The sequence below is a fragment of the Pelodiscus sinensis genome, chromosome 23 (assembly GCF_052426305.1).
Source record: "Pelodiscus sinensis isolate ZL-2025 chromosome 23, ASM5242630v1, whole genome shotgun sequence".
Classification (NCBI taxonomy): Eukaryota; Metazoa; Chordata; order Testudines; family Trionychidae; genus Pelodiscus; species Pelodiscus sinensis.
In genome coordinates, this window is record NC_143074.1 from 15,187,172 (window position 1) to 15,201,642 (window position 14,471).

General features: G+C 41.4%; 1 protein-coding gene across 2 annotated transcripts in view; it reads right to left on the bottom strand.

Moving 5' to 3' along the window:
* Positions 1-14,471, bottom strand: part of MED27 (mediator complex subunit 27) — a 248,908-nt gene that overhangs the window by 30,367 nt on the left and 204,070 nt on the right. Inside the window, exons 6-7 of one of the 2 annotated variants that reach the window (XR_012897207.2) lie at positions 7,698-8,171; positions 2,222-2,263 (exon numbers count right to left, since the gene is read on the bottom strand). Coding sequence is in view for 1 of the 2 variants with exons in the window: in XM_075905682.2 (XP_075761797.1) it covers positions 2,222-2,263 (42 nt within the window). In the remaining variant the exon portion in view is untranslated. The remainder of the gene's footprint in view (positions 1-2,221; positions 2,264-7,697; positions 8,172-14,471) is intronic. The other variant, XM_075905682.2, reaches the window with a different exon arrangement.

Genomic DNA, 14,471 nt, shown 5'->3' on the forward strand with positions numbered 1-14,471 from the left:
GCCTTGAAAAAAAGCACACTATCTAAAGTGTCTTTCAACTATTGGCAGGTTTATACTTAGTGGGCTTATTTTCATCTCATACCATTCTCACATTTGAAGAATATCCGCCCTATTTCAGTGGAATTACTTTAGTTTAAAGGAGCATAAGAGGACAGGAAGACCCAATAGCTAGCTTTAAGATAAAATGTTCAAGTCTGTCAGGGCTGATCCCCACTCTGGCACCACAAGTGCAGAAGGTGGGAGTTCACAAAGACTTTAAATAGCTTGGCCTCTAGGTACTGCTTACAAAAAACAAAACAAAACAAAACAAAAAATCCAGTCTCACAGATAGATTGCCTCTGAGAAATAAACAAAGCAATTGCTACCACCAAGTAAAACGAACTCCTTTCTTCTTGAACCTGGGAAGAAAGCACTTGGACTTCCTTCCCCAGGGGTAACCCAAGATCCTCTGCCACAAGAGAGCTTAAAAAAAACAAAGAGAAAAACAAGCTGCAGTCTCTGGTAGCTGACCTCGTAGTCTGAGTCTTGTAGACATACAGAAAGAAGACCTACTGTACTTTCCCAGACATAAAAATCAAATCATCACCTTTAAAAAGTTATTTTTATCAACAAAACAAAAGCTATACTTGATAAAGCATATTTGATTGCTAGGTGTTACAGAGCACCTAAGTAAAACAAATTAAAACAGAGAGAAAATCTCTGGGAACAACTCTTAGACGGTGAATGGGGGAGGGGAGGGGAGGCATAGATTCACACAGAGCAATTCCAACCAAATCACAAAAACAAAGACAAATACCCTCATCGTGACTAGATACACTTTTCTTCTTTAAAAGCGACGAGGAGTCCTGTGGCACCTTATAGACTAAGGGTATGTCTACACTACCACCCTAGTTCGAACTAGGGTGGTAATGTAGGCAACCGAAGTTGCAAATGAAGCCTGGGATTTGAATTTCCCGGGCTTCATTTGCATCTCGCCGGGCGACGCCATTTTTAAATGTCCGCTAGTGCGGATTCCGTGCCGCGCGGCTACACGCGGCACGGACTAGGTAGTTCGGACTAAGCTTCCTAGTGAAACGAGGAGTAACGGTAGTTCGGAATAGGAAGCCTAGTCCGAACTACTTAGTCCGTGCCGCGTGTAGCCGCGCGGTACGGAGTCCGCACTAGCGGACATTTAAAAATGGTGGCGCCCGGCGAGATGCAAATGAAGCCCAGGAAATTCAAATCCCGGGCTTCATTTGCAACTCCGGTTGCCTACATTACCACCCTAGTTCGAACTAGGGTGGTAGTGTAGACATACCCTCACAGATTTATCAGAGCATAAGCTTTCGTGGGCAATTCCCATTTTGTCAGAAAGCTTATGCTCCAATAAATCTGTTAGTCTATAAGGTGCCACAGGACTCCTCAGCACTTTTCCCCTTTATTTACTCATGATCCCTTTTGGGTTCAGTCCACTTCCATGCCCCAAATTCCTTGGAGGAATGGTAATCATGCCTGGATTTAAATCATTCTGTGTCTCTCAAACTCCTGGTTTAACTCTCCCTCACAAAGAAAACTGACACGGTATCTTATACAATTCAAATTTCAGCACTCTATCCCCATTGGTTCTTCTGGATCCCTGCCAACAACCTTGTTAGCTACCTGAGTGTAACCCCTTAGTCACCAGGTGCTGGCCAGCAATACTCCTATCCATCACAAAGTCCCATTGACTTATTAAAATTAAACCACAAGAAGAGGAATTTGTTTTCAAGCAATTTGGATAAGATGACTGCTGACTTCCCCCTCTATAGAGGGTATACTTTCCCCTTTCAATTAAGAAACGCAGAAGCTTGGAATTTTAGATTTAAACTACTTAGAAAGAAATCTGAAAAGTAAGTAAGTGAAAATGATTTCTTAGGCTAAAGAGCAGAAAGTCACATAGTTTGGTCTCAGATTACCTGAGGTAAGGTCAGAGATATTCTAGGATAGAATTGTAAAGTAACCTATGAACAAAAAAGCGTATCCTATTTTTGTCCTAGTTACTATCTTCAATCATTAGAGATTATATTTTGTTCTTTGCATGTCGTGATGCAAGTTTTTTAATCACATTAATGATGACTGACACAACACAAGATTTAACTGCTTTTGTAAATTGATGGTCTTGAAAAACAAGAAGTTCTACAAGACACAGAACCCACACTTCTCTTACAGGCATTGAGTAGAAGATAAATGGTGTGGAACTTACCTTCTGAAAAACCTGATAATTGGATTTGGACCATATGTCAACCTATGAAGTAAGAAAAAAAGTTATATGCTGTATTGCGACACATGGATTCATATGAACATTTTATTAGACTAACTTTTGTCTTGAAAAATAGATAAAATACTTGAGTACTAGAAATAATCAATATAAACAAAGAGACAAAGCAGCATATTGGTTTCTTAACATTAGCAGAGACCCAATCTTTACCCGGGTTTCCAGTGTGCAGGCTGGAACTGTGTATTGCTCAACCTCAACAGAATGTTTTGGGACTTTTCTGTTGCATTCATTCACTAGACTTGATTAAGTTGAGTTAATGCTAATGAGTTAATTGCTCCAAATAATAGTCTATAAAGTCACTCTACTTCATCTTTCGAATCTGTCAAGACCCACCTAAATTACCTAAAAGAAACTGCCAACTGATAATGGCTACATGGAAGGCCAATAGACTTCCAATATTTATTTGCATCTCTCTATAGAGAACTCTTATTTACACTTAAAAAGTGACAGGAGCATCTATATTTTGTAATGGGAAATCCCCAAAACAGTTTTAGAATCTGACCACTTGTCTAGACTCAAGGCCAAATTTTACTTTGCATTCTGTTCCTTTTGTGCCAATGAAGTAGAGCAATTCAAGTTACAGTTATGCCCCTACATTTGAGTGATGCAAAAGGGATGGAATTAAAGCTAAACTGTAGCCTTAAATTTAAAAAGATGTCCAATCTTAAGCCAGTTGTTAGGATTTCCCATAACTAAAAGCAGATGGGCTGACACAAAATTTACACATTTAACACTATTAATTGAAGAGAAAAAGAAATCAGCTCATATAAATACATAGAATTTGACTTCTTTTATCTCATGCTGAAGATATCCTTGAATCCTTGTCACTGAGGATTTAACACAAGAAAACTTGTCATCTGTGAAATTACAGTGAAGGCTACACCCTTCATTATACTTTTGGATTCAACTACTAACACTTTACATACAAATACAACTAATGAAATGAGTTATAGTATTTTTATTGTAGTTTTAATATGGTAGTATGGAACCTTGAGTGCCTTGGTGCTAGGCCACCTAATAAATATTAAAAGCAGTTTCCTTTGAAATATTACACTGCCTAACCCTTTCCACTTGTTCTACAGCCCATATTAACTTCCACTGACTTCAATAACAGTTGTGTCGCTTTTGAGTTATATACACACACAAGAGCTGCAGCGTCCTGTGGGATATAACAAGAAAAACAGCAGTGCCGGACTTTTAAAGTGGTATTTTCCACATAAACAATGTTTTCTATTATCGGAGTTTCAGGACCGAGCATTTCTGGGCTAATTTTACAATAAGAGGAATAAAATAAGGAACATTTGATATATACTTATAACAGACCATTGTACATTCTCAGCACAAGAAAGCCCTGTTCACACGTGCACACGTGTGTTCACACATGTGAAAATGCCTAGAGGTTTTCAGGGTAGCTAATATACCATGTGAGAATCAGAAGGATTATATACAATAAGGTCCACACTTTTTTTAAAGTGTGTTCTATAAAGGTTATTTTGCACTTCTATGTTACCATAAATCAGTGGATGACTCATAGTGCTTTACTTGCAATAGACATGTGAATATCTAAGATACATTGCTTGTGTAATAAGAGAGGTTATTCACCTTGTGCAATAACGGGTGGTCTTTGATATGGGTGTCTCTGTGGGCGCTCCACTGTAGGTATCTTGGTGCTCCTGCATTTATAATTGGAACTTTTTAGCAGCAGTGTCCCAGCTCTGAAGCAGAGGGGAGGAAGGAGGGTTGTGAAGCACCCTCAGGACACACATTTTGAAGACCAGTTATTGCACAAGATGAGTAACCTCTCTTTTCTTCTTCAAGGGGTGTCCCTGTGAGTGCTCCACTGGTAGGTGATTATGGAGCAGTACCATGAGCATCTGGAAGGAGGGGCTTCGGGCCTGACTAGAGGGAGGCAGAGAGGACTGCCACCCCAAACTTGACACACTGTGAAGTGTAAGTATCTATTGTATAGTGTTTTGTTAAGATATGTGCAGAGGCCCATGTTGCTGCCCTATAAATGTCTGTGATGGGCCCATTATAGAGGAAGACCGTGGAGGCAGCTACCGTCCTGGTGGAGTGTGCCGCAATTGAGTTGGTAGTGCCACCTTATTGATGTCATAGCAAGCTTTAATACAATCTGTTATACATCTTGAAAGGCTCTGTTTCAAGAGCATGTGCCCTTTGGGATGATCTGCTATGAAAATGAACTGCCTGGGAGAACATCTGAACTGTTTTTTCTATCTAGGTAAAAGGCAATCGCCTGTCGAGCATCCAAAGAGTGAAGTTGTGCTGCATTAGCATCAGGATGAGGCTTTTGGTAAAAAAAACGGGTAAGTGTATAGGTTCGTTGAGGTGGAACTGAGACATCATCTTTGGGAGAAGTTTTGGGTGTTATCTTAGCACAATCTTGTCCTTGAAGAAGATTCTAAGTGGCAGATTCACTATGAAAATGGCCAACTCACTGACTCTTCTGTCGTGATTGCGAGTAAGAAAGCTACCTTTACAGAAAGGTGTGAAAAGGAGCATATTGTCATCGGTTCAAATGGAAAGCAGGTCAAGGTGTTAAGGACAAGGTTGAGATCCCAAGAGGCACTATGGGAGAAAAATATTATTGAGACCCTTTAAAAATTTCTTGGTAGTCGGATGTGAAAAAATAGTGTGGCTATCTATGCGGTCATGCTCACTAGAAAGAACTGCTAAATGGACCTTTCTCAATGAATTTGAAAGGTTCTGTGTCTTCTATGAAAGGAAGTACTCAAAGACTATTATCAGCTGTGCTGAAGTGCTCTGTGAGTGGCCCACTTAGAGAAACCAGTGCCATTTCTGCAAATTGGTCTGTCTTGTATTCTTTTTGCAAGAGCTCATGATTAGATTCCAAACTTCTTCTGAACAGGTGAGGTCCTGTGTGATCAGCCTTGGAGGAGCCAGGCCTTGAGATGGAGCTTGTGGACATTGGGAAGGAGAACACGACTCTGGTCCTGAGATAGTATGCCCGTCCGACAATGTGGAGGGCTGGACTTGTTGCGGGACCATATCATGTCGTGCCTTCAATGTGATCGGTACCAGGGAAACATCGGTATGCGGTGTCGGTACTGACTTTGTCGGTGTCTGTACCAGCAGTTCCTGTCAGCCCTTAGTCACGGTCTGATGTGACAGTTCGGGTACCGACTGTGTCAGTATCGACGTTGTTGGCACTGATGGCGCAGGGACTGTCTTCTTAGATTTTAGTACTGAGACTGCAGGGTGTGTATCTTTTGAGGACACTGCCCTTCAGGCTTTATTTGTATTGGACTTCCCTGGTGCTTGCGCATCCCCCGAAGCCTGTACTCTGGGTGCCAAGAAAGGCTTCTGCTGAGAGGATAGACCATACAAGAGATTATCTGCTGAGAGTGAAGTGTGCTTCCTCTTAGCCATTTCGTTGGCCGGAGGCTCCTGAGATGCAGATGACCCTTGGTCAGAAGCCACTGTCGGTGAGGTATGGGTTGGTAAGGCCTGGGAAACTGCTTCTGAGGCTGGCTTCTCTACCTGCTCCATCGTGAGGCATTTTAACTGAAGCTCTCTCGTTTTTAAAGACCTCAAAGAGAGTTTCTTACAGTGATGGCAGCTCTTCGGAGAATGATCTTGCCCCACACATCAACTGGGCATGCCCATCAGAGATTGTAATAGACATTTTGCATGTCAGGTACTGTTTAAGTTCAGGGGAGCCTGGCATGACTACTCTAATCCGAATAACTACTAACAAGAGAAAATGCCTTTTTTTTCTTTTTTTTCTTAAACTAACAATTAAAAGGGTGGAGGGAGCCATGAAACAAGGGAAAGATCTAATCCTATCTAATAACTAACAATAATACCAAGTAGTAAGCATGGAGCACTGCTGGGTTCCAACCAAGCCGGGAGTGGTAAGGAAGGAATTGGGACTGTTGTCAGTGTGCATGCATTGGTATGTTTGCTGCGGTGCAAGCGGTGCTGTGTGTCTGTGTACCTTGCAGAGATACTGTAGCTAAAAAGTTCAGATTATAAACACAGGAGTGCCATGACACCTACAGCTAAGCAGCCCCAGGGAGACCCATTTCAAAGAAGAAACATATCTGGGGCTATGCCTCCACAGCAGCGGTATTTCAGAATAACTTCAGTCTGCGTATACACAGCAAGCAGTTATTTTGACATAATGCTGACAATGTCCAGCTGGAGGACTTCTTACTCAGACTCCTGTAACCCTCATTGTACGAGGAGTAAGGGAAGTTGGAGAAAGAGTGCTCTTTCTCAGACTTCTTGCCAAAAGCTTAAATAAGCGATATGGACATAGCTCAAGTTGCATAGCTTATTTCAGCTTTAGCCCTGCTGTGTAGACGTGCCTTGAGTGACTCCATGTCTTTAATATAGCTGATCATGTATTTAAAGACTACTCATGCAAGCAGGGCCTTACAAGTTATGCTAAAGCTCAAAGAAAAATTTGATGTGGGAATTAATAAGTGACTGTCTATGGTCTGCATCATCCTTGAAATAAGAATTATAATGGCCCCTTCCAGCCTTAAACAAAAATGTATTATTTTCTAGAATTCTCCTATGAAATGGGTATATATTATCCTGTTGTTCAAATGGGGAAAACTGAGGTACAAAAAGATTAAGTGACTTGCTCGAGTTCACAGAGATACAACAGATTTCCAGGAGTCACGACTTTGTACTGTTTTGTCCACTAGACAACATTGCACCTATCTGCACACACCTAATGAAATAAAATATTCCTTGTTTTGCAATGAATAAGGCATATGGTATTTAAGTTTAATTTTATTAAAGCTGTACTATGAGATCTCATAAATGAGTCTTTTTGAACCAATGTGCCACCCTAGAGCCAGCAAAATCTCCTAAGCTCATTTATAGGAGACTGTGCTGATCTGTGTGAATATTTATCAATTTCACCCTGTCTCTATAACAAGGGCATTTCTTGTAACCTTTTGCTGGGTCTATGTCCATGCCTAAGTAATTCAGCAACAACTGACACAGAACACATTGAGCTAGAGCACTGGTCTACAGAGAGCAAATAAAAGGCCCCTTTGTATATTGCACTTCGATTCCCAAACAGGTTTCATTACTGTTGTTAAACTAGAATTAAGGTTGTGGATACTGTGGTTTCAGTGCATTTTACTTTTTAAGACTATAGGAGCTAAAAACAACAAATAGGAGTTAAGGTTACACTTCTCAAAAAAGGGACTGACTCTCACATTTACACAAGTACAACTGATGTGCTAGTGCAATTTTATCACCACCTTCAGAACATACTGTCTCAGCAGATGTAGCAAAGACGGCATCTTCCTCCCTCCTTTGTTGACCTCCAGCTTACTTCCTATAGGCCACTGTATAGATACAATTTCTTATTTGCAAATCTTATGGAAATCAAACTTACTGCAGAAACAGGTTGATCTCTCTAGTCCAGCACTCTCTTGTCCAGCAATATGCATGATCCGACATGATTTTAGTTAGATGGATGTCCACTTATTTTGGGTGTGGCCAAGTTTCTAATGGTCCCATAAAGCTTTATGGTCATCAGTCCTTTTTCTCAGTGTTCTGTGCTGTTATTTAGCACTAATTTACTCCTAAATATCTTCTAAGAGCCCAGTATGCAATAGAAGTGTTGATAATGCTGTTAGACAAATATTGGCCTCCTGTGGTTTGGCAAATTCTCTGGTTCAGCACTGGTCAGGTCCCGACGATGCCAGACTGCAGGGAGTAAAAGGTGTCAGAGTTGGCATGTCTTGCTTGTAGCCAGGAAGTGGAAATAGCCAAAAGTTTGGGCTGCTGCCCAAACAACAGCATAGCAGCTGAAGCCCAGTGAGCTGGGGAAGCGAAACTGCTGAAGCCAGATAAAAGCTCTCCACTCCTGGGGAAGAATGAGGTTTAGAACAGGATTACTTGACATTATGGAAGACAAGAAATGGACCAAGGTCACCTGAAGACAATTTAAAAAAAAAGCCATCCAGAAAAATAAGCACAGTTTAAAATGAAGAATTTTAGATCACAAGTTTTTTCAGCTATGAGGAAGAGATGTGTTTGAATGTATATCAGAATTAAGAGTTTTTAATGGCACAAGAATAAACTAATATTTCTGTGCAATTTAAGGATAGCTATGATTTTTGGTTCCTTTGCACCAGGAAGTATACTTGGCCTTGAGTGATTATGAGTTTTCTGACCAAAACAGGACTGCAGCCCTGTACAAAGTAAACACAATACATGTCCCAAAAAACTCTCAGCCTACAGCCCCAATCCTGCAAAGACTTATGCTTGGGCTTAAATGAATAATGTTAATGCTGCTCTGGAGTTATTTTTGTAATTTAATTATATTACTGTTTATACATTTTAACATTTTTGTGCAAAGGAGAAATCAAACAGTTTAAGGGTTTAGCAACAAATAGGAACAGATCCTATTTACTAAGTTCTGCTAAAGTTTGCATTCTTAAGACAGTGAATTAAACCAGGTTCGGTTTTTTTGGTGAACTTCCTTCTTTAAAATAAAGTATAGATATATAATTATTCTGATTTTTCCCATGATTGCAGTGTAGACAGAAGAGAAGAGGAGAGGAAGAGAAGAAGAAGATAATATTAAGTTCACAAAGCTAATTAGAGACAGTAGTGGATGACATATAAGAATGAAGAGTCAAAGATGGAGAGAGAATCATAAAGGACGTTCAAGGTCAGGACGTGAAACTAACTTGATTTGGTGGTAGTAGGGGAGTGCTAATGGCAGGATTTAGTGGGACACGCATGAAAAAGATGGACCTTAGCAACTACCTTTTTTGTGACTGGAGAGAGACAATACAGGAACAGGGAAAGGTAGTATTATATTTTAGTAATGAAACATGCATGTTTATAAAGCTGACTTTACAATTTAAGATATACATAAATTTAAATATAGAGTTTGTTTTCTATTTTAATCTAACTGAACATTGGTTGGCTGATTGACTGCAAACCTTATTCTACAATTGTAAAATATATGTGTTCAGTTTTACTCTCCAATGATGATCATTCTCCAAGCCAAATATACAATCATCCTCAGTTTGAGTCAAAATTTTGTAAAAAATTATATTTAAGATGCAGCATTTGAATGAATTCAATAGATACAGAATGTTCATTTTGTGGCTTTTGAGTCTTCATGTCAAATAAGTAATGAATATCTTACAGACCTGACGTTATCCAAGTTTAAAAAAAACCAACCATGCAGGTATCTTAAAGGACTGGCTACTTTTCTCCATGAAAACAGAGAAATAAGGCAGGCGTACTAAAGAATGCATTGTTACAGATCTATTATTCTTCAACTTTTCACTTTCAATCAAGACACACATTTGTATCTAAAAAAACTGCTGAAAGCACAATTTCAGGACATCCTCTGCATCTGAATTAAACTGGTTTCCCCCCACCCCAGTGCCCCACTCTCCCAAACCGTCCCTAGCATAAGTAACAAGAGACCATTTTCTGAAGGTCGTCTGAACGATTTCAAAGGCGATAACAAATCAAAATGTTCCCTGCATCTAATATCAAACACGGCTGGTGCCAACACTTATTAGAGAAATCGGATTCAGCCCCCCCCCCTTTCACCCAACACACACACATCCAGCTTTGAAGTGGAAAGAATGCAGGGATCAGAAATTACCCAAGAGACAGTTCTGGCTGTCTTTGAAGCTTTCCTTTGATACTACTATTTCTTTTCCTCTCTTACGCTGGGAGGCTAAAAGCTGCCTTTTTTATTGATATGGGGTAATTAATGAAGCCACAGCATTAACAGAACCCAAGTTCCTTAACATGATAATTCAGCTGAGACACTTATGTTTCTTTAATTAAGTCTAACTAATGCAGAATTAGGTATTTGGCTGTGGACTAATGTTAACACCTGTGCCAAATATGCCATGTCATGGTTCTTCCACATCTCTGTATTCACAGAAAATCAGCCTGTCAGCATGCCAAACAAACCCGAAGAAAAGCTCTGTTGCTCTATCTCAGGAACAGAAATTGGTCCAATAAAAGATCTTACCTCACCTACTTTATCTTTCTAAAAGAATCTGAATGCAATTTTATTTCTACTAGCAGAATTAGGATATTAATGGCTCAGTTCATGGAAGCCTGCACTCAAGAATGAGGTGCACGGATTTATTTTCTCAAGAATCTGGATGGCATTACTAATAATTACTTTTCATGTCTGGATTCCAGTGCACTATGAGTGTGTCAAAGTTTGAAATTGGGGATGGCACATTGCCACCACTACAGCTACAGACTAATTAAAATGCATCAGTATGTGGTGGATTGTACGGGCCAGCAGTAAAGCAGAGGAGACTGCACAACCATTAGAATACAGAATTATAGCATGGAAAAAGCCACCAGGTCTATTGGTTTTTAAAATTTCCAACAAAAAGGTGTGTTGTATTGTTTGCACTCTGGCAAAGGCAAGTTCAGCAGGTCTTTTGAATGCTTCATAATTAAGGCTCTATTTGAACTGTGAGATAATTATAAAAAAATTGTGGGTTACTTGTGGAATAAGAACATAAGAACGGCCGTACTGGGTCAGACCAAAGGTCCTTCTAGCCCAGTATCCTGTCTGCAGACAGTGGCCAGCACCAGGTGTCCCAGAGAGGGTGGACTGAAGACAATGATCAAGCGATTTGTCTCCTGCCATCTCTCTCCAGCCTCTGACAAACAGAGGCCAAGGACACCATTTTATCCCTTGGCTATTAGCCTTTTATGGACCTAACCTCCATGAAATTATCTAGCTTCTCTTTAAACTCTATTATAGTCCTAGCCTTCACAGCCTCCTCTGCCAAGGAGTTCCACAGGTTGACTACACGCTGTGTGAAGAAGAATTTTCTTTTATTAGTTTTAAACCTTTTAAATTTAAATAGCCATGGAAAATTTCAGAAAAGTAATAACAGATATTATTTGATATAAATAAAGTCCATTACTACATTTCCATGATTTTTTGCTGCTAGTAGCACGTGGCTGAGAACAGAAGGTCCTACTTTCAGTCTCATTCATGGCAGGACTCCTGCTATCAAAGTTTAGATAGGAAATTAATATTGAAGAATCTGCAGTTCCTCAATATTGCAAGTTAATACAGGCAGTCCCCGAGTTACGCGGATCCGACTTATGTCGGATCTGCACTTACGAACGGGGCTTTTCTCGCCCCGGAACTCGCGGGCAGTGGGACCACCCAGACGCGCAGTGGTCCCGCCACCGCGTCCTCCGGGGCGAGAAAAGCTGCTCTGGGTGTCCCTGGTCTGCTGGGGGGGGGGTCCCCAGCAGACAAGGGACACCCCGAGCAAAGCCTTGGAGGTGGCGGAGTCCCGCGCCTCCAAGGCTTTGCTCCGGAGCAAAGCCTTGCAGCTGTGGGACCCCGCCGCCTCTGCGGCTTTGCTCGGGGTGACCCTGGTCTGTGGGGACCCCTCCCAGCAGACCAGGGACACCCCGAGCAGACCAGGAACACCCGGAGCAAAGCCGCGGAGGCGGCGGGGTCCCCACCTCCAAGGCTTTGCTCCAGAGGCTTTAGTTGTGGACGCCTGGGGTAGAGCAGCTCGGGTGCTGCTGAGTTGGTCCTGGGGGGGACCTACCCGGCAGCGCCCCAGCTGTTCTGTCCCAGGCTCCAGATTCAGCTGCTGTTGAAACTGATCAGTGGCTGATTCCAGGAAGCCGGGGGCAGAGCAACTCTGCCTCGGGCTTCCTGTACTCAGCCCCTGGTCGGTTTCAGCAGCAGCGGCTGAATCTGGAGCCAGTTCTGAGTTACGTACAAATTCAACTTAAGAACAAACCTATAGTCCCTATCTTGTACGTAACCCGGGGACTGCCTGTATAGACCTTATCCATAGTACAAATCCAATCAGACCTTCCTTACCTTTTTCCAGAAAATTACTGGCTCTCATGTCTTTGCCAATATGCAGAAATTACCTCCCCGCTCTGAAACAGACATTGTCCAATTGTGCAGTATTAGGTTAAGACCATCTGCTAGATTTATTTTTTCCTCTTCATTTTGAATACAGTTTTTTCATATGAATAAAAATGATTGTATCAAATGCAATTAGTCACTCGGACAGAATACAAGTTAACTATTTGGCAGATTCCTCTCTCAGCTATCTGAATGTATTTCCATAATGACCTGTAATATTCTGGCTATTCTGATCCCAGTTTTTTTTTTCTTTCCCGCAACTACCAATTGTTTCTAACTATGCCAACATGTGTGACTCAACAGTGTCCATGAGAATCCACCAAACTCACTGCACCTATAAATCTAAGACCTGGCTAAACTCTGACTGATTGCAGTTTTGGCCTCCTATTCCAGTGTTGGAACTCTCAATCCAGGTGGTTCCTCTTACTTCTGCTACCTCTTCTGTTCAAAACTCCCCACCTTTTCCTCCAAGCCACTTACTATGCACATTTCACTTTAAAATGTTACTGTGTCTGCCTCATTGGGATGTTGGGAAAATTAAGTGAATGATGTTTGTATAGCAATTTAAACATATAAAGCACAATGCAACTATTACCATTGTTCTAACTTTTCCAACTTCTTTTATGATCCTAAATACTGACTCTCTTCCTCACTCTCTGTACATATAAAGTTGTTTGAAATGTTTCCACAATTCTCTCCATTTCCTTCTATTCATTGTCTCTTCTGAATACCTCTTTTTTGGTTCAGGCTGGAAGTAGAAACGCTGGAGCAGCACTAGACAGCCACTTTAAAATGCTTTACCCACAGTGTCTGTCATGAGAAAAGGATATGGAATTTACTGTAATTGCACCTTCCCCATGGACACAGTAAGTAAAGAGCATTATTGCCTGAATTCAGTCCTACTCTTCCTCTCCAATTACCAACATATTTAATTAGGGAAAAAAAGGTAGCCCACTGCTTGTCAATATGCACTCCAATTGGGCACACTAGCCAGCCACATATCTATTCATTCAACAATTTTGAAGCCGAATTTTCTGCTGGTTAAAGTAGATGCAACTTCATCAAACTCAATGGAGTTATGCCTGCTTATATCTGCAACTAATTTGGCTCTTCAGATTTGGGACTGATAAGAGTCCTGAACTAGTCTAGTGGAATAGTGACCTGACAAGTGAGTGTGTCAGGTTCATACAGTCTCACTGCAGGCGTTGGCAAAGACAGGAAGTGAAGTTGAAATGGTACATTCCTCCCATGAGTTATCAATGCTTTATAAAATGAGTAGGATTATCATTTTATTTGCATGCAAAAGCAGGGGTTTTATGATGTTTAAGAGCCTGCTTTTATTCACTGTGGCAAAGCTCCAGCCTTGCCATGGGGGATCATGTGCTTTGAGGTGCTTAGTGTTAGCCTCAGAGGCTCACTGTGGCCCTCAACTTAACCTCTTACCCTTTACTAAAGGTAAGGATTACAGCGTACTGAGCCACTTTCATCATAGGCCAGTCAATGGGTTGGGGTGAAATCCCTCCGTAGTCTCAGTCTCTTCTCTGCATTGGTGTGTGAATCTAAGCCCTCCCACTACTCTGATTTCTGGCCCAGAGACTCTAAGGCAGTGGCAACAGGCAGTGTTTCCAGCCTTTTTCCTGGGCCACTTCCTCAAACAACCTCTCCCAGTAGCTTCTTTCTGGTACCAGCACAAGTCTTTCCTGCTCCTCCACAGCACACTTCCTAACTCTCAGTCCTTAGCTCCTCCTTCTCTGAAGGGAAGCCTTTTAAATCAGCAGGTCCCTAATGGACTGAGGTGACCTGATTAGCCTGTCTCTCTTTTGCTTCATGCTTGCTCCTAATTGGCTCCAGGTGTCTGACTGACCTAAATGCTCTCCAGCAGACCCTGCCCTGGTCTCTCAGGAAACAGAAACTATTTATTCAGTTGCCTGTACATTTACCATCCACCAAGCTACTGCAGCCAGCTGGTTTGGGTCTGTCATATCACTCAAATCCAAATATTTCCTGTTCCATGATGTATCTGATGGATAAGTGAGGTTGTGCCTAATCTGTATTACTAGGCATGCAGATTTAAAACCAGCAATTTCTACTTTCCTCACTTTGAAAGGGAAAATCTCTCACCTGGAAAATTGAGTTATACTTCCCTTTAACAGATAGCTCCTAACCTTTTGAGTGGAAGAGAGGTTCAAACTCAGTCACTGAACTGAAGGGTCAGTATATAATGTGTTGCTATGTGCTAAAACACGGGTATCTTTT